The sequence below is a fragment of the Salminus brasiliensis genome, chromosome 3 (genome assembly GCF_030463535.1).
Source record: "Salminus brasiliensis chromosome 3, fSalBra1.hap2, whole genome shotgun sequence".
In the NCBI taxonomy this organism is placed as follows: Eukaryota; Metazoa; Chordata; class Actinopteri; order Characiformes; family Bryconidae; genus Salminus; species Salminus brasiliensis.
Window position 1 is genome coordinate 49,044,637 of NC_132880.1, and position 20,709 is coordinate 49,065,345.

The following is a 20,709-nucleotide window of genomic DNA, read 5'->3' on the forward strand; positions in this document are numbered from 1 at the left end:
CCTGGATTGTTCTGCTTTGTAGGTTTTGTATTTGTTTGTTTCTGTTGATGCAAATCTGAGTTTCATCTCGAGCTCATTTAATCCACTGAGACTGAGACAGCTGTGTGACTTTGGGGGCTTCTGTCACTGTAAATACGACTGTTGTCAGACCTGACCCTGAAGCCTAGAGAGACTTTAACACATTCTCCAGATCTGAACCAGGAGGTGATCACTACAGCTTCATGAGTGGTAATGAATGACCAAGCAAAGCTTCATGTGAGACCATGGGTACCGCTGTCTCCACCACTGCAGCTTTCACTCTGCAAAAACACCAAAAACACACAGACATAATAACCTCCCACAAGTCAGAGAGAGATTTAGGGCAGCTTTGTAAATCTGTACATCTCCCACTGTATCAACCTTAATTACAGTGAATACTGCACATATGGCACTTGCACAACACCACAGTCATTATTAACAATACCAGTCTACCTCCTTACTTCTGTCTATAGTCTTTAACATGTAGTTTTACTCATGTTCGAGTAGCTGTGTGTGAGTGCATTACTGTTTACTGGGCAGATAAAAAATATTCAGAATTTTAAATCTAAAGATGATCAGGCAAGATAAGAGTAGCACGAATCACACTGTATGTCCAAATATTTGTGGACACCCCTTCTAAGGAATGCATTCATCTCTAAAATCTAGTAGAAAGTCTTCCCTGAATAGTAGAGACTGTAAATCCAACAAAAGCAGGATAAAGGATTTTTTAATACATTTGATTTCAGAAGAGAAAACAAATGGTGTCCCAATACTTTTGTCCATATGGCATAGATGTAATTTCCCATCTGTTAAATTCAATAAATAAACAGTAACTGTTTATTAAAATAAAAGTGTGTCTCTGCATATGTGTCTTCTATTTATGTCATTAACAACACATGGTTTGATGTAATCTGATATAATTTAAAACATTAGCAAAATATTAGCAAAAGTTTATTTCTAATAACTGCTCATAATAGATGCTAAAATAGACAACAGTGTTTATATTAACTTTCAGTTTCACTTTGCAAGAATATTGAAGTAAAAATAAGTATTATAAAATTATATTGTAATTTTAGCTGCAGTGAGTGAAGCTGTTATTATTGTAGAGTTTAAAGTACAAATGTGTCGATATGACTTATACAGAAATAAATAGAAATAAAAATAGAAATGCAATTAAATTATATATTAATAATAATAGTTCAATAGTTGAATGAATAATAGGGTGTGTGTGTGTGTGTGTGTGTGTACCAGCTAAAATAGTGCAGTTCTTCTGTGGTCTGACTGAGGAAAGTTTTTGTACAGCACTTTTTCTCTGTGTGAACACACCACTATAACGACCCGCACAGTAATAATGTCCAGCGTCTTCATTCTGGACTTTACTGATGGTCATAGTAAAGGTGTATCCAGAGTTTGTACCACTGAATCGCTCAGGAACTCCAGAATTTCTATAACTTGATCCATAAATCAGCAGTTTAGGAGCAGATCCAGCTTTCAGTTGGTACCAACTCATGTCATAGCCAATTCCACCACTAGCAACACAGCTGAGAGTGACGGTCTGTCCTGCTTCAACAGAAACTCGCTCAGGAGTCTGGACCTCTTGGTAGGACACTGAAGGGACGAAAGAGTCAAATTAGAGAATGAAAATAACCTCAGAATTTCTACAACAACATTGTTTGGATGGAAACGGCAGTGTGATCAGACTCAGCACTTCAGAAGACTGTAGGAATAAATAAAGTCTCACCTTGAGGAAAGAAGCCCAGTGTGGTCAGCAGCAGAATCAGTGGGGTCATCATTGTGCTGAAGGGAATGAAGTCTCCTGTGCTGAACACATGCCACTGCTCTTAAAGTGTGAAGAGCTGTGAGCATGCAAAACCTCTGTACTACCATCTGCACCTCCTGTCCTTCATGTGCAGAAGATCCACTACACCCACAAAGATTTCCATCCTATGATCCTACAGCTTTATTTGACCTTCGTTTGTTTTAATTTCTGCTGGAAACCAAAACTGTAGTACTAAAACTAAAATAACTGACCATATCAGTCCAGTTCTATCAGCATTTCATTTTTTTCCCAGTTATTATTATCCATATTGACTATATAATTCTTCTATTAACACACAAAGCCCTACATGGCCTCGCTCCTGAGTACCTGCAGGATCTCATTACTGATTATGAACCATCAAGATTACTTAGATCTCAGGGTGCTGCTTCTTAGTAGTTCCAAAAATTCAGAAAACCTGAAGAACCATTTCTTCTAAAGCCGCCCAACTCTGGAATAACCCTTAACAATAAACTGCTATAATTATCAGTAAGAGCAGTGTGTGTGTGTGTATGTGTGTGTGTGTGTGTGTGTGTGTGTGTGTGTGTGTGTGTGTGTGTGTGTGTGTGTGTGATCTGAACAGTAACACAGCAGCTTCAGTGGAGGAGGTTTTTGTACGGGTGTTCAGCAGGTCTGTATCACTGTGGTGTGTTTTTGGTGGAGGAACGAAACTCTCTGTTGGACGTAAGTAATTCTCTCTTCATTACGATGTAGAATTTGATCAGAATCAAAACTAAAACACATACAGAAATATGAAATAATAAAAAAAATAATTTATCTTTTACATGATGTGCATCTTTTCTTCAGATCATATATATGTATATTTATATATATGTATACTTAATATTTATATGTAATATTTATTAATAATTAATCATTTTATAAAGAACATTATGAACATTCATCTTAAATACACTCAGAAAATGTCCAGAAATTACAAAGTAGACAGCATATTTTGTTTATTTTATTTATTAAAACAATTTGGATTCTCATTTTTTTCTCTTTTTGTGTTTAATTAATAATGTATTTATTATTACATCTAATAATTTAAAAGATATAATTTGACTTGTGTTTGATATGTATTAATTAATATTTTTTCAAGATAGTTTTGAAGTTGAATGCTGAGATCTGTCTCATGATTCTGTCTTCATTTAAAGATTATTAAATGATTAGAGTCATACTCTAATAGCACCCAAGCACACTTTTATTTTTAGTTTTGTTTTTACATTTCATACAATTTATATATATATATATATATATATATATATATATATATATATTTTTTTTTTTTTTTTTTTTTTTTTTTTTTTTTTTTAAATCATGATTCATTTCTTTCTATGTTTTATTTATTATTTGTATATTATATGTGCCATTTAGGTATTATAAAAAACATTTGTAATGTCTGCTGATTTTGTTTATTGGAAAGGTTTCACTGATTGGTTGAGTTTAGAGTTTCACTAGTTATTAGTGTTGATGTTCTGCTGAACTCGTTTCTGCTTTATGAACATAAAGTCTGTTAAAGGGAAGTGAAAGAGCCTCAGAGCGACTGATAGAACTCAGTTTGACTATTTTAGAACACAAACATCTGCAGCAGCTTTCTCTCTCTCTCTCTCTCTCTCTCTATCTCTCTCTCCCTCTCTCTCTCTCTCTCCCTCTCTCTATCTCTATCTCTCTCTCTATCTCTCTATCTCTATCTCTCTCTCTCTATCTCTCTCTCTCTCTCTCCCTCTCTCTCTCTCTGTCTCTCTGCTCTCTCTCTCTCTCTCTCTCTCTCTCTCTCTCTCTCTCTCTCTCTCTCTCTGTCTCCCTTTCTCTTTCTCCCTCTCTCTCTCCCTCTCTCTCCCTCTCTCTCTCTAGGTGTCACTCAGCCCACGCTCTCAGTACTGCCCCCCTCCAGTGCGACACTGCAGCAGGGGAAAACTACGCTGGTGTGTTTGGCCAGTAAGGGCTTTCCTTCAGACTGGACTCTGAGCTGGAAGGTGGACGGCAGCAGCCCGAGCTCAGGTGTGTGTGTGGACGGTAGCAGCCGCAGCTCAGGTGTGTGTGTGAGCGCCGGCGTGCTGCAGAAGGATGGCCTGTACAGCTGGAGCAGCACGCTGACCCTCACCGAGGACCAGTGGAGGAAGACGAGGGCAGTGAGCTGTGAGGCCAGCCACGCCTCACACACACCAGTGAAGAAGAGTCTGAACACACAGCTGTGTAGAGAGGAGTGACACGGTGTGTTTTCTACACACTCTCTCTCCGTCAGTCTGCAGTGTGGGAGTGTTTCTGCTGACCTGAGCTCATACACACGTTTACAGCTCAGTTTCAGACACGGTCATTAATTCTGACCTTCATCTCTATTCAGTGCTTTAATGAGGAGCTTTACCGTCTGTCTGCTCAATAAAATCTTCTTCAGTCTCAGTTGCAGTGTTTGGATTTAGTTTGGTACTGTTTGAATAATGGACAGGGTCATCAGTATGAGTCAGCAATAAGGGTCATCAGTAGGGATAATTAATCAGGGTCATTAATAACAGTCATTAACCACGGTCATTAACTCGGTACATCGTCTCACACAGAATTAAGTGACGTCCTAAACTACAGAAAGTTTAAGTACTTAACTTTAATATCTTCATGTTTGTTAATTAATGAGATGAATCATTGAAAATGATCTGCTTTCCATAATTGATTATTTAATAATTAATAAACAAACAAGAAACGTGTAGAAAAGATTCCTCAGGAAAAAACACAGTGGTTGCACAGCTTAAATGGTTCCCAGTTCAAGGCAGTGACTAGGCTGTCATCAGTTTCAGACGCTTTACCGTCTGTCTGCTTAATAAAATCTTCTTCATTCTCAATTGTGTGGATTTTGTTTGGTATTGTTTAAATAACATAGACGGGGTCATCAATAATGATGGGGTAATCAAAATAAATTGGGAATAAGGGTAATCAAAAAAAGGTCATCTATATGTGCCATCAACAAGGGTCAATAATATCAATCAGCAGCAGGGTCATCAATAAAGGTCATTAATAAAGGTCATCAACAAGAGTCATCAGCAGCTGATGGGGGCTATCAAAATGTGATTAAGTTAAAAATTAAGTTAAATCAATTATTGGTATAAAATAATTTTATTATCATGATAAAATGTAAGCTTTACTTGAAGACATTGTGGATGGATGGTTAGAGCCTTGCCATCATTACAAACAGTGTGATTATCCCTGTTTACCTGGATGCAGTGCAGCCAGTTTTAATAAAAAACTTAAAAGTTTCTAAAATCAGCCACTAAAAGTGCAACCTGTCCAAGTTTCACAATATCACGATACATGTACAGTGGAAAATGTACCGTCATAACATTTCTGTCATATCACACACCCCTAATGTAACTTTTTATAGCCTGGACAATTAAATAATTTTCTGACCATTCTAGTTCTTTGAAAATAGACTGTTTATTTGAACTTCTGACCAATTATTTAGGAATAAAATGAAATAACACTTTGCACATCTGACTTATTGTGTTAAATATTTGATTCATATTGGAAATAATTGTTTGTAGTGGTTATTTTAAACAATCTAAAACCCACTGAACACACAACTGTTTAACCTCTTAATACTGTCAGCTGCCTTTAACATTATATTCAAGTAAAAAAATGCAATTCTTTAAAACTGGACTGTTTATTTAACCTGACCCTTTAATAATGTGTCAAATAACTCTTTGCATATATGACTGACTGTTATCTGTATCACATTTAATATATCTGAAATGTATTGCTCACAGCATTTTTTTTAAATACATTAAAACACAGATTATATATATATATATATATATATATATATATATATATATATATATACACAAACACATATGTATATATATCTATACATATATATACATATATACAAACCGGATTCCAAAAAAGTTGGGACACAAATTGTGAATAAAAACTGAATGCAATGATGTGGAGATGGCAAATGTCAATATTGTATTCATAATAGAACATAGATGACAGATCAAAAGTTTAATCTGAGTAAATGTGATATTTTAAAAGAGAAATATGTTGATTCAAAATTTCATGGCGTCAACAAATCCCAAAAAATTTGTTTAGTGTTTGTTTAGTGTCCCAACGTTTTTGGAATCTGGTTTGTGTATATATATATATATATATATACACACACACACACAAACACATGTATATATATCTATACATATGTATACACACACACACACACATATATATATATATTTTTTTTTTTTTTTTTTTTTTTTTTTTTTCCAGTTGTAGAGAATCATTTCTTAAAATGTGTATGTAATTTCTCAGTGCATGCAAGAAGCAGAAAACTTTTTTTTTAAATACTTTGTAAAATATTTTTATATATTTGCAAGTTATTACTGGTTTAATTGATTATACGTTTATCATTTAAGAACTTTTAAGAACTATGCACCAAAATATGTAGCAAATATGACACACTTGGCTTTAAGTTGAAATTTGTTAAAAGAGATGACATCATTTTTACCATTAACCAACACACACACAGACACACACTTCTTCTCAACTCGTTTATTATTCTCTAGGTTTTATTTGAACCAGCTGATCAATAGAGAAGTGCAAAACATACAGAGAGCATGGAATGGATGGGCGAGGAGGAGGAGGAGGAGGGGGTGAAGAAAGGAGTCTCTCTCAATGTGAGTGAAGTTATGCTCCTGTAAATAAGTCTACACTGACCCCTGGTGGCGGAGAGGGAGGAACACAGAAGGGGAGAACCCTCACTCAGCCACGTTCATATTAGAACGTACAGATGAACAGCCGACAACGTTATTCACATTTGTTTTCCAAAGCATTGCCTACAATAAACAGCTTAAAATAGATCCATGTCTATTGCTAACATATTTCTACAGAGTCTAATGTTCTTTTTTTACCCTTAGGTTTTTATTTCTTTATTTTGTACAAATTCTGTACCGCTGAGTTAGTGACAGTGTGTGTAAGGCAGAAAGGGGAGGGAGGGGGTTACATGCATATAGAGTATGTACTGTTTATTACTGCTGTGGAATGCATCAACAGTAGTAAGTTTGCACTTTACAATAACACATGGTACTGTACAGTTAAAAATGCTGAGTATCTGGAAACCTGTTAAAGGTACCGGCCGTGGTTTATTAAACCCCCCTCCTCCATAAGAGCTGACTATAGAGGTAAAGGTATAGAAATAGTTAGTCGAACACAATAAGTACTGTGGTCATTTTTCACCAATGTTACACAGTAGAGTAAGATCACGAGATCTTTCCACATCACATTTGTCGTGTTACTTTTTCCAGTTCACATAATTCCTGTAACAGAAGAAGGTTTTGAGCAGAAGTGGTGAACCTACACGAAGTTACAAGATGTCAAAGCACAGCAGTCTGCAGCTTCACATGCAAATTCCCCAAAATACCATCCGCATTTTCTCAGCTCCACAGAGTTCTTAAACGCAGACCCCCGAATTGTCGAGAAGGTCCAAACTGTTCATTTTCACTCCTTTGGGATTTAGTGTAAGTAGCACTGATATTGTGGCGTTTCTTGCCAGGCATAACGCAACACGTTAATGTGAAGCACATGTAGCGTGGTTTATCTTCTTCCTGGCTAAAACAGCATGAAGCGAAAGGCTGAAGAAACGCAGCAGCTTCATCATTGTGCCAAGGTGCAACAAATGGAAGACAAACATGAGCCAGAATTCTCTCAGACAGAGCAAAGCGAGAGCAACTTGGGGCGAAATCAAAATAAACAGAACAAAAATATTGTGGTCCATCATAGGCATTAGATCACCACCTGGTAAACAACCTTACCATCCACAAGGAAAGGCCTGAGATGACTAAGAGACAAAGCCATGCCATTCGCATCCGGTCACTCTTGGCACTTCCGGAAAGAGCTTTGTCATGAGAGTAAGGGGAAAGTATTCAAGTCCCAAAAAGCCCCCTGAGAAAACTTAAAACAATAACAGCTGGGAAGCGTCAAAACACAAGCAGAAACGAGAGCTGAAGCAGTTCCAGTTCTTTAGTTTACATTTCCAGTTTGTACTCAAGCATGAGTACGCAAGTCTCTCTGCCTTTAGAGTCATTGGCATATTCACAGTGCATCAATCTCAAACAGGTTTGATGAAACAGTGTTAATAAGGATTACGTTGATCAAGTTACGGATGATCATTATCAACTACCATAGAGTCAAGAGCAATAGCCCAAACCATATTTACTAGTGTTTCTCTAAGAACAACCGAACTCATAATGGTAATGTGTGCAGAATCACTAGCGCTTTGTAGACGCAGGATATAAATGTACACATAACGGAACTGAACATGTCAAAAAAAACAAAACAAAAAAAAAAACTGGCCATTCCAGGTTGTGGAATGCAACACAGAAGGTCATTTCCTGCTACTGTCCCTCTCCGTCCCCAATGGAGTGCAGTCCTGAAGCCGTTGTGTGATGGAGTTCACCCGAGTGAAATGGAATGTAGTCCAGCAAGGAGAGAGAGGGTGTTAATAAGGTGCAGGCATTGTGTAGTTTAGTGTGTGTGTGTGTGTGTGGGATTGTCTGTGTGTGTGTGTGTGTGTGTGTGTGTGTGTAAAAATGTGTAACCCTTGCCTCCCACATGGCACCATGCTACCGGTCATAGTGTTCACCTGCCCACCGGGGGAAGAGGAGGAGCCCCCCTCATCACTGCAGAAACAAAAACACACAAACCGTTAGCATGAATCATCACTTCCTATTCCTCCACATCATCCATCTATCTATCAGCATCAGCATCCATCCAGCCATCCGCATCAACATAAGCAGCAATCCATCCACATCACCATCCATCCATCCACATAATCATCATAAGCCTCCGCATCCATATCCATCCACATCAGCATTCGCATCTGCATCTGCCTCTAACCATCCGCATCAACATCATCATCAGCTTCCGAATCCATATCCATCCGCATCAGCGTCCATATCCATCCACATCAGCATTCATCTGCATCAGCATCCATCCAGTCGCATCAGCATTCATCCGCATCAGCATCAGCATCCATCTATCCGCATCAACATCATCATCAACTTCAGAATCCATGTCCATCCGCATCAGCATCCATATCCATCCACATCAGCATCCATCCGCATCAGCATCCAGCCGCATCAGCATCCAGCCATGCAGTCACATTAGCATCCATCCGCATCAGCATCCAGCCGCATCAGCATCCAGCCGCATCAGCATCCAGCTGCATCAGCATCCAGCCGCATCAGCATCCAGCCATGCAGTCACATTAGCATCCATCCGCATCAGCATCCATCCGCATCAGCATCCAGCCGCATCAGCATCCAGCCGCATCAGCATCCAGCCATGCAGTCACATTAGCATCCATCCGCATCAGCATCCATCCGCATCAGCATCCAGCCGCATCAGCATCCAGCCATGCAGTCACATTAGCATCCATCCGCATCAGCATCCATCCGCATCAGCATCCATCCAGTCACATCACCATCCATCCAGCATGCATCCATCCATCCATCCACATCAGCATCAGCATCCGCATCTGCATCCCTATCCTTGCGTATCAGCTTCAGCATCCATCCGCATGAGCATCCACCCGCATTAGCATATATCTGCATCCGCAACAGCATCAGCATCCATCCATCCATCCGCACACACAGGATCCATCCATCCATCCGCATCAGGATCCATCCGAATCAGCAGCATCCATCAATCTAACCATCCATTCATCCATCCATCCATCCACCATCCATATTGGCATCCGTTCATCCATCCACATCAACATTTATTCATCCACATCAGCATCCACCCATATGAGCATCCATCCATCCCAGCATCCATCCCAGCATCTGCATCAATCCACGCACATCAGCATGTGGGTCTCACCTCTGTTGGCTTTGCTGGGATAGATTTTAGTGAAGTGTCTGTACTCCTCCGGTGGGGGGAAGTCATCCAGCGGATGAAAAGAATACTTGGATTCAAAGTCATCTGAAGTAAAACACAGGCGGGAAAGAGAGAGAGAGAGAGAGAGAGAGAGAGAGTACGGTCAGAGAATTCGGAGTGAAACAGGGCATGTTCAAATATCAGCTCTACTACAGATGCCATCGCGTTTTATATCTTCCTTTCAACAAGAATCTCTCTAAAGTCTCGTTAAAGTCTCTTTACTGAATCTACAGGAGGCTGCGTTACAATATTTTTTCATTATTACTTAAAATGTTCTGACACACTAAAATAATAATTAGCTAAATCATCATCTGTTCATCTGTTCTTTAAACACTGAACTAATGAGCGCAGTATCAGTCCAGCCCTGACTGGACTCCTCTCAGAGGCAGCTGGTGTCCAGGTGAGTGGAGGAGAAGGGGCTGATGCAGATGGAGGTGAGCGTGTGGAGCACTCACCTACGAATGAGCGGGGGGTGGAGGTGTGTCCATTGCGAATGGGCGGGGGTGGGGGCGGGGGTCCAGCAGGGGTTCGGGTAGGGGGTGGGGGGGGCTTGCCTCGGCTGGGTTGATCTGAGCTACCGTGAGTCCTATAGGGGGGCGGTGGTGGTGGGGCATCCCGGCCGTTCCGAGACGTCTGTCCAGGTACTGGAGGAGCTGAAATACAAATTAAAATCTAAATCAAGCGTTTAAGACAAACAGATTTAACACAGAAAACACTTCTGACAAGAAAACACTGAACTGTTTCTGTCCTAAAACAAAGCGACAGACAAACGAACACACAGAATTAACAAGGACTTTGGCTACACTTGTAATCCTCTACATACACAGACCTCCCAGACTGCTACAGACTGCTCTGCTCTTTAGCTTAGCTCATGATCTAGGTAACACATACCATGTTAGAAACCACATAAGCAAGTCTATTAGAGATTTCTAAAAACCGCCTTAAAGTTTGAGGAGAGTGTGTGATGCTTTAGGCCTGCAGTTAGCATTATGCTAATTGGTAAGCTTTCATTACTTGTTAGCTGTATTAATCTCATTACTCCAGTGCTAAATCTAATGAAGCACCAAACACACCATGGCTGAATGACTAAATATGGGGAAAGAAAAAGTGAACTGATCACTTTAACAAAGTATTTAAGGGAAAAAACACATTAATAAAGTGTCTGCAAGTAGTTATTTTTATATATTTATCAATTTTAAATGTAATAATTTTTTATCAAAATCACTGATAAATTGTTACAGTGATACAAGTGAACATATTGTGGATATAGTCAGAGCTTAAACTACACTGACCAACTGCACGTTTCATTACAGAGAGTGTAAATAGTAGTAAATAATTTTGCGATAATTATCGTGTACCGTGAAATGGTAAAAAAAAGTCTTTAAATATCGTAATATTTTCACCATATCGCCCAACTCTAGCTGAAACTTCGCTTCAACACGTTGTGAATGTATCACTTTAATAAGGCAAGTGCAGCTGAAAGACTCACCTGCAGCCCGTCCTGGGGGGTCCCGCACTGGGGGTGGAGGTCTACCACCCTGTGGTGTAGGGGAGGGCGGAGGGGGCGGGGCATGGGCTCTGGTGGGGGTGTGGCTTCCTGGGGCGGGTTTCTTGCTGAGAGAGTTGTGTCTCTGGGGCAGCTCGGGGGCCACCTCATTAACGGGGCTGGAGGGGCCGTTAGAGACGGACAGCTGCTGTCGGTAGGGAGGTGGTGGGGGTGGAGCCAGGGAGGAGGAAGAGGATGACGATGAAGAGGAGCGGTTGCTGACAGGTGAGGGAGGCGGTTTGACTGGGGGAGGAGGGGGTGGTGATGGGGCGGGTGATGGACCCCTCTGTCCAGGAGTTGGAGGGAGAGGCTTTTCGCGGTTGTACGGCTGTGCGGCGGCTTTCTGGGGTGGGGCAGGCGGGGCGTTGCCTCGGCGAGACATTGGTGGAGGCGGGGGTGGGGCAGAAGTGCTGTGCTTCATGCCCGGCGAGGGGCTGCCGGCGGTGCTAGGGGGGCGGGATAGGTCCGGTAGAGACGGGCGCTGAGAGCGACTGGACTCTGGTGGAGATGCCTGCTGGGACTCTGCTTCATCGGCGCGGACCGGGGGGCGGGGGGCCGTGGGGCGAGAGGAGGGGGGCTGCAGGGCAGACCGGCCCACCGAACCATCTGTAACACACACATATGTTCATTACTTTGTTCACAGAGTTCAACAAGTATGCAGTCATGTTCAAAACTCTCCTTCTGAGATATGGTATTGAGATATGGCCAGTCTAAAAACATCAGCCCATCATTTCTGCTCTCCTGCCTCTATAATGGCATTTAGTCCTTGAACCCTGATGATTGCCAATTGCTATGTAATTTGAAGATGAACGCTCTCAAGTCTTCAGGGCTGCTTCAACTCATATAAGAGATAGATATATATATATATATATATATATATACACATACACACACACGGATATTGCGTGTGTTTATACACACTTACATACATATACACATATGCATATACATATATATACACACACACACACACACACTATATATTTCATATTCTTATCTCAAACTCAAATTATATATATTATTCGAGTATTTGAGGTAAGTATATGAAAATTAAAACAACATCATAACTCACAAAACATGTTTTGCTTGTTTTGGTGATGTCATCTTTAATTTTACATGTATGTGATTATCAGAGTATCAGGCAGGTGATTGGATGAGTGTGAAGTTAATAAGTGCTGCTGTATTTATTGAACTCCAGAAGAGCAGCGTGATGCTGCACTAAAATATCTGATTTAGTCCCAATTTCACCATGTGCGGATCTGCACATCAACAATTTCAGATATCAACTCTTAATTCTTCTATCAGTGCATCTATCAGAATTGTAAAACGCACAATTTACTCATTCAATCATTTAAGGTCGGAAGGTATTGCCATGCACTACCTTGACATTGGCAAAACAGTGTTAATTAGAGATTCTGATATGTGGGTTATGATAAATGTTCGATTAATTGTCCAGCTCTGTCTATACATATTTTCACTACATTACACAATTAAAATTTAACACTCTGTTTTTATTCATGTATTAAGTTACACTGAAACAAAACTGAGAAACTGTGAACAGAACATTTACGACAATATAAGATAATATAAACATGTATACCTCCTACAGGCCGCAGTTTAGGCACGCCACCTTGAAACAAGCCACCCATTGGCTGAGCTCCTGTAGATACACCTCCACTATTGGCTCCACCCCCAGGATTGGCTCCTCCCCCGCTGCCTCCTTTTGGCTCTGTGAAAAAAACAATGATCAGGCTTGACAGCTGAATGTGTTTGCAGGTTACGCGTTTCCATATTCATAGTATAGCCGCTAGAGGGCGCTGTGGATTAGTCCTAGGCTATGGTCACATCATTAAAAGGTAAAGGTAAAAAGGTAAAGGTGCACATATGTGTCACTGTACAGCGAAATGTGTCCTCCGCATTTGACCCATCTGTGGTAGTGAACACACAGACACTAGTGAACTAGGGGCAGTGAGTACACACACACCCAGAGCGGTGGGCAGCCAACTCCAGCGTCCGGGGAGCAGAGAGAGTAAAGGGCCTTGCTCAAGCCCGGGCCAAGCCCGGGAATCAAACCCACAACCCTGTTATCGATAGCCCGGCGCTCTAACCGCTGAGCCACCACTGCCCATCATTACTGAAAACCTTCAGTACTGAAGAGTAAATAAATGTTATACATTCTTTTAGAATAATGTAGCATAATGTCAGCCAATCAGCACTCTAGATTTTGGGAACAGCATGGCTATTGAGACAGAATTTTGTTTACTTTTGATGAACAGGCAAAGTGACTGAACTAGAAACGAGGTGGCAGTGTAAACGAGCAGCCATGTAAATAAGTGCTGAAGCACAAAGGAGCAGTCATTGAAATGCACAGCGGGCTCTTACTCTCGATCACAGGTGCACTCCTGTCATTAACCACAGCAACCTTCTTCAGCTTCGCCCCCTTACAGATATCAGACAGCAGCGCTCCTCTACCTTTTGCCTCGTCTCGGGACAGCTTAGGAGGAGTAGTGTTCGCCTACAAGGATATATAAAATAAATATAAAATAATATAATCTAAAAATATATATAAAATAATTCGAACAATTATTCAAAAACATACATTTTAAACAAAGTGTAGAACAGTCAGAACTTCCCATCTACAGAAATAGAGATGACCACATGGTCAAAAGTTCCACAATAAAATATAAAATTAACAATTTAAGCGTCTGGTGTCAGATGAATTCGTAATTAATTAGTAATTAGCCTCACTCTGCAGCCCCCTACTGGCAGCAGAACGGAACTAAACTGATTAAACGGGTGTAAACGAGCCTCCAGAGCATATAGTGTTGCATATTCACACTGCACACAGTAAAATGCATCAGTGTGTAGAACCCATCAGCAGAGCTTTCTGTGAGCTACCAGGTGGTTACTGTTGTATAAAAGATGGGACGAGGATTCGTTCTTGTTGGATGCGCTGTATTTTTTCCTAACATACACTTTACCGTGTCCTTCAGTTAATTATACTTCGAACAGATCCGAAGTAGGATAAGTACTGACCTGGCTGAAGGTGGGGGGTGGAGGGGGTCCTCCCGGTGGGGGAGGGGGCGGGGGAGGGATGGGCATCCTGACCGGCCTTCAGTGTGTGGAGCTGAGCACAGAACACACACTCAGATACTCATTGAGGCAGTCACCTGTAGAACACAAACACACATCAGTGTACATTCATATAAACTCCACCAAACACTCCGCATTAAAAAGTTAGTATGTCAATAGCGCTAAATGATACTAGACTCCATGAGGAGAACTTTGGAGATGTTTTAATGATGAACACAGTGATGGACAACCACCATCACGTTCTGTAGGAGTGTTATTATTAGTGTTTATTCTAATATAAGACAAGATAAACACTTATAGGACATTTGCATTCTATCTTGATGATGGTAAAACAATGTCTCAGGCATCAGACAGTGTCTTCATAACCATTTGATGTAAGAACTTTCTGTGAGGAAGCTTTTAGATTTTTAGGCGTCTAGTTTCGTTCTTCACCACTGTGGCCAAGAACTGGGCAAGTTTCTGCAGAACGGAGCGATTCATGCCCAACCCACTCTGAATATCTCTCCTCCAACACCTGGTTTGGTGGTAAATCAGGGCTTAATGATGGTAAATCAGGTGAGCTGCTGCTGCTGCTGGAGTTGAACACATCCTCCATGCTGTGCTGGCTGGACTGGGGGGCGTCCAGGAGAACCCTGGAGGAACTGAGCTCTGTTCTTCAGACTAGCTCACCGACAAGATCTCACTACTTTCTTTCTTCAGAATGAGAAGCTCTTGTTTCTCCTTTTTACTGGATTTATGTCCAGCTGCTTTATCTTCTGATGCTTCTGATGAGATCTGGAGCTTCTACAGTAAAACTCTCTCACTGCTGAGAGACAGGGTTTACAATGTGATTAGATATCTGTAACATCTGCAGAGTACTGTATACAACACAGAAGACTCGTGCAGCTTCTCTGGTGGGTTTGGATCGTAAATAAAACCGAAAGAGCCCGTAAACTGCTCTACAGTGAACCACAATTTCACACCAAACCCTTCTCTGAATGTGTTCATCTCAAACACTATTTACGCAGATACTTTGGACAAGTGGGTGGATCTGACTTGAATGGATAGCGTTGATAAAGCAGAAAACCCTGCTGTACAATCTGCAGACTCATCAAAGGTTTCTGAAACTGCTGGACTGTCCTCCACTGTGTAACTCATCTGTGACGATCTACAGGCGTCAGCCAATTGTCAGACAAAACATGCGACCGCCAATTGGCCCAATTTTTCTCGGCCGGCTAAGTTCAATATCTTAAAGCTGTTTTTGAGCCCAGGAGTGGACCACAGCACCGATCTCCAGTCCTCCTGAAATTGGTGATCTGGGGTTTACTTTAAGTAGACTCTGGTGTGATCAGCTGCAGGTGTGGGAGCTACCTGCTCCTGGCCTAGTGTTTGGTGTTGCGTGATTGGTTCACTTGGTCAGGTTATTGCTTCGATTTATCGCCTGCATTGCTAATAACCTTCTCTTACCAGAAAGCTTCTCGTTTCGGCACGGTGAAATGCCAGGACTCCACAAAGCTGTTCTTCATCAAAGGACATTAAGAAAAAGCTGAAGTAAATGGATGAACCTAGAGCCCATCATCTCGTAGAAATCGAGAATTGTGGGACTCTTCTTCAGTGTGATTGCAAACCTGTGATAATGAGCACCTCCCCAAATGAACCCAGAATCGGTCCTTGTTGCAGACCCACATATTCGTGACTAAAGTGTATAAAAGTCCTAGTGTGTTCGCCAGACCAGGGAATCAAAACCGCAGGGAAGGCGGCGTTACTCAATTCCCTAGACCAATTTTTTTATATTATGTAATTTACATACTATAACATCTGTTTGCGGTTAGTGCTTAATTAAAAAAATACTGCAAAAGCTCCATCTACACCGCTATTCACAATGTCGCCTTGAGCTCCAGGTTATTCCCACTGTCTCCAGGTTTCTGCTTCACTATGAGCCCTGTATTCACTTGGAAAACTGATCAAACGTCCTACCATGCCAACATGTGGGCTTCAAAAGCAGGAACGCCCTACACAACTGGGAAAAGAGGCCAAATCTGGCCAACTGTTCCAGTAAGATGACTTGTAGGAGGTACTTAGAGGTTCTAGTTGAAGCATGAATGGTATGTAGTCTAAAACACTTTGGAACCACAGGTTAAATAATAGAGAGAGTGTTTAATGTGATGGTCGTTCTACAATTTCACACACTAATTTGTGGTAAAAGACTTCATGAGTTACGGTGACCAAAAATCCAACGTCTGGTCAGCATCATAATCTTTACATCCACCCAAATTATGGAGTCAGGTAGCCAAAATCCAGCATCTTTTCAACACTGCATCCCAGCATCATATTGATGTAGAACATCAGTCTCTACTTGTGAGATATAGAGACCTAAACCATCTTCTGGCCAGCGTCACAACCCCAACATCCACTCAACATCACGTTCTACCATCAGGTAACCAAAACCCAACGCCTTTCAAATATCTCATGCCAGCATCATATTGACCCAGAACATCAGCATCAACTTTTGAGGTTTTGGATAGTGTCACAACCGTAACATCCACTCAACATGACATTCTACCATCTTTAGATGTTGAAATTTTGTTGGTTTTATATTGTTGAGTCAGGCAACCAAAATCCAACATCTTATAAACATCTTTCAAGAGTCATATGCATGTAGAACATCAACATCTACTTGTGAAGCATGATTACCAAAACTCAACGTCTGTTCAGGGGGAAAAAAGATAACATCCACTCAATATGACGTTCTACCATCAGGTAACCAAAACCCAATGTCTTTCAAACGTCTCATGCCAGCATCATATTGATGCAGAACATCAGCATCAACTTGTGAGGTTTTGGATAGCTAAACCATCTTCTGGTCAGCGTCACAACCCTAACATCCACTCTACATGACATTCTACCATCATTAGATGTTGATATTTTGTTGGTTTTATATTGTTGAGTCAGGCAACCACAATCCAACATCTGTCAAACGTCTCATGCCAGCATCATATTGAGGTAAAACATCAGCATCAACTTGTGAGGTTTTGGATAGCTAAACCATCTTCTGGTCAGTGTCACAACCCTAACATCTACTCAACATGACATTCTACCATCATTAGATGTTGATATTTTGTTGGTTTTATATTGTTGAGTCAGGCAACCACAATCCAACATCTGTCAAACGTCTCATGCCAGCATCATATTGACGTAGAACATCAGCATCAACTGGTGAAGTATGATTATCATAATGTTAACATCCACTCAACGTGACATTCTATCATTAGACATTGATATTTTGTTTGTTTGTTAATTTCAAATTGTACCATCCAGCAACCAAAATCCAACATCTTTTAAACATCTCATGCCAGCATCATATTGACAAAGTACATCAGCATCAACTTGTGAGGTTTTGGATAGCTAAACCATCTTCTGGTCAGTTTCACAACCCTAACATCCACTCGACATGACATTCTATCATCAGGTAACCAAAACCCAACGTCTTTCAAACGTCTCATGCCAGCATCATATTGATGTAGAACATAAACATGTACTTGTGCAGCAAAATTATTAACACTCAACATCTGTTAAGGGGAATAACATTAACATCCACTCGACGTGACATTCTACCATTAGACGTTGATATTTTGTTCATTTCAATGGGTGCCAAAAAATTGTACGTCTACCTAACGTTGGCATTGACGTCAACCCGGCATAAATTTAACATGTTTACATATTTTTGACGTCAAATTGACGTCTAGTGCCTGGCGGGGTAATACACATCACAACTGTTACAGTCTGCTGTTATTAATTTTAACAGTTATAGATATTTTACAGATATTACTAGCAGCTAACTTGGCTAACTAGCTGGCTAATACGTTACGCAGCCTGCTAACCTGGCTATAGCTAGTCAACTAGCTTGTTAGCTACCTAAACAGCATCTTGGGTAAAACAGCCGGTGCTTAAAACATCATTAACATCACATTTATCACTATTATTATCATTTATTGGATTTTTATTTGTGTAATCTATCAGACTGAGATGAAATATGCCTAAAGCACAGCGTAGCAGCTCCAGTGTAAACAGCACGGCCTGTGGCTGCTGTGACAAGCGTTAGCTAGCTAGCTAGCTGGCTAATGGTGTTAGCTAGCTAGCTAAATTGGGGTAATTCTGTCCGATAACGTGAGATATTTAACTCAGTAACAGAGTCGCGATGTAAACACACATGTAAACAAACATTAATCGCTAAAACAGCAAGAACTGGCTGACGCTGTATAGCTAGCTAGCCAGTTAGCTTCTCATACGAGCGGTCCAGTCCACCTTAAATGAAGACCGAGTGCCAGAACGCAGCTGCTGCTCCATTTAAGGTGGACCGGGCGAAATAGCTTAGGTTGTACATCGAGCTTATTCCATCCTATCCAGAGCAGCTAAGCCTAAATGCAGGCCTGTAGTGTTTAAAAAGCCTGTTTTTTGTATCATCCCACGGTCTTTGCCCCGAAACGCCCGGTTAAACCCGCTGAGCGTTTAAAACGACTGCAGTATTCGCCAAAGCGCGCAAGGCGCGTGCAGGATGCAGCAACGCACACCTGAGCACGAGAGCAGATGATAATCAAACATCAAAGCAGCGGCTCGAATCAGCTGCACCTTTCATCCGAATTCGAGTCAATTATAAAGAATAAAGTAAATAAACGAGCCCTACTTTTATCTCTGACATCCGCGCGCGCAGCCACGGGCTCCCGCTATCTCGCGTGATATCACTGCGCTTCAACCGGAAACACTTTCAAGATCAAAGCCGACAGATTTATTATTTTGTTTATTATTATTATTATTATTTGTTGACTTTTATTTGTTTGTTTATGCATTTGAAGCATGTCGGTTCCCACACCAACACTGTAGCACACTTTAGTACTATGTAGAACCAGAATTTAAAAGGTTCTTTAAGGAACCACATTCGTCATGAGGATGGACCACTAGGTTCTTTGAGTTGCCATGGTTACTTATATAGGGGGTTCTACAAGGCAATGGATGGATCTATAGAACCATTTGAATGCCTGGACGGTTCTGCTTTTATAAAATGGTCATTTAGCACTAGCTATATATTCACTCCATATACACTACATGTCCAAATGTTTGTGGACACCCCTTTTCCCCACCTCCACTTGAACTCACATCCATCCAGTGTCTTTTGTAAATAATGTACACATTTAGATTATGTTAAAACTGTATTTAGCTGCTTCTATTCAGTATATATTTCAGTATTTATTCAGTATTTGTATTTGTGTAAATATTAAACTAAATTAAACTATTAAACTATTTTAAATTGAATTAGATTTATTTGCACAGGTGTAACGATGAGTGAAAAATGTGGGTGCATCATCCCTCAAAATAGTACAAATTTTCAAATAGAAAAACTGATAGTCAATAGTCTATTATTTATCTAATACTGATAGTATAATTATTCAGTATTTCTATTTGTAAATTTGTATTATTTTTAATTTAATTTGAAATAGTTTAATTAATGCATTCAGCTACGGTCATGGTAATATGACAGTACTGATTTACTTGATAGTCATTACATGTTTATGTTCAGGTCTGTTCAGGGGAATAACGTTAACATCCACTCGACGTGACATTCTACCATTAGACGTTGATATTTTCTTTATTTGTACAAAAATTGTACGTCTACCTAACGTTGGCATTGACGTCAACCCGGCATAAATTTAACATGTTTACATATTTTTGACATCAAATTGACGTCTAGTGCCTGGCGGGATAATACATATAACAACTTTTACAGTCTGCTGTTATTAATGTTAACAGTTATAGATATTTTACAGATATTACTAGCAGCTAACTTGGCTAACTAACTACGTTACCCAGTTTGCTAACCTGGCTATAGCTAGTCAACTAGCTTGTTAGCTACCTAAACAGCATCTTGGGTAAAACAGCCGGTGCTTAAAACATCATTAACATCACATTTATCACTTTTATTATCATTTATAAAAAGCACAGCATAGCAGCTCCAGTGTAAACAGCACGGCCTGTGGCTGCTGTGACAAGCGTTCTATCCAATAACATGGGATGTTTAGATATTTGATAGTCAGTCATTACATGTTTACAGCATTAAAAGTTCAATCAGCTTACAAATGAATTCATATGGCTCATATGAATGTATTAACGGCTGCTCTTTGTTTTATGCAACCTTGTTAAAACTGTTACGCCTACTATATTTTACCAAGTAATACATAAAACAAAGAAGCAATCAAGTCAATAATAAAATCAATAATAAATTTAAATCTGTTATCAGAGGTGGGAAGTAGAAACATGCTACATTTTCTCAGTTACATTTGCT

The 20,709-nt window shown here is 40.4% G+C and overlaps 2 protein-coding genes and 2 gene segments (V, D, J or C); 1 reads left to right on the forward strand and 3 right to left on the reverse strand.

Moving 5' to 3' along the window:
* Nucleotides 1-224: 224 nt before the first annotated feature.
* LOC140551522 (immunoglobulin kappa variable 3-15-like) lies at nucleotides 225-2,055 on the reverse strand. The segment is given in 3 exon segments: nucleotides 225-299; nucleotides 1,267-1,626; nucleotides 1,760-2,055. Coding segments are annotated over 3 exon segments (417 nt in total).
* LOC140551106 (immunoglobulin kappa constant-like) lies at nucleotides 1,883-4,047 on the forward strand. The segment is given in 2 exon segments: nucleotides 1,883-1,895; nucleotides 3,692-4,047. Coding segments are annotated over 2 exon segments (369 nt in total).
* Nucleotides 4,048-6,355: 2,308 nt separating this feature from the next.
* On the reverse strand, nucleotides 6,356-19,143 carry wipf2b (WAS/WASL interacting protein family, member 2b). Of its 3 annotated transcripts, none has more exons than XM_072676465.1 (8): nucleotides 19,057-19,143; nucleotides 14,337-14,470; nucleotides 13,683-13,815; nucleotides 12,901-13,029; nucleotides 11,244-11,906; nucleotides 10,210-10,407; nucleotides 9,698-9,799; nucleotides 6,356-8,496 (listed from the first exon to the last, which is right to left on the reverse strand). In XM_072676465.1, exons 2-8 carry the CDS (start codon nucleotides 14,400-14,402, stop codon nucleotides 8,456-8,458), a joined length of 1,332 nt encoding a protein of 443 aa, XP_072532566.1. In that variant the 5' UTR covers nucleotides 14,403-14,470; nucleotides 19,057-19,143; the 3' UTR covers nucleotides 6,356-8,455. The 3 variants fall into 3 exon arrangements, with proteins under 3 accessions (XP_072532566.1, XP_072532567.1, XP_072532568.1); XM_072676466.1 differs by lacking the exon at nucleotides 19,057-19,143 and adding an exon at nucleotides 18,944-19,035; XM_072676467.1 differs by lacking the exon at nucleotides 19,057-19,143 and adding an exon at nucleotides 15,840-18,934.
* Nucleotides 19,144-20,323: 1,180 nt separating this feature from the next.
* Nucleotides 20,324-20,709, reverse strand: part of LOC140551523 (cystatin-B-like) — a 3,396-nt gene continuing 3,010 nt past the window's right edge. Inside the window, exon 3 of the mRNA XM_072674973.1 lies at nucleotides 20,324-20,709. This exon is cut by the window's right edge and continues 1,005 nt beyond it. The gene's annotated coding sequence lies outside the window, so the exon portion shown is untranslated.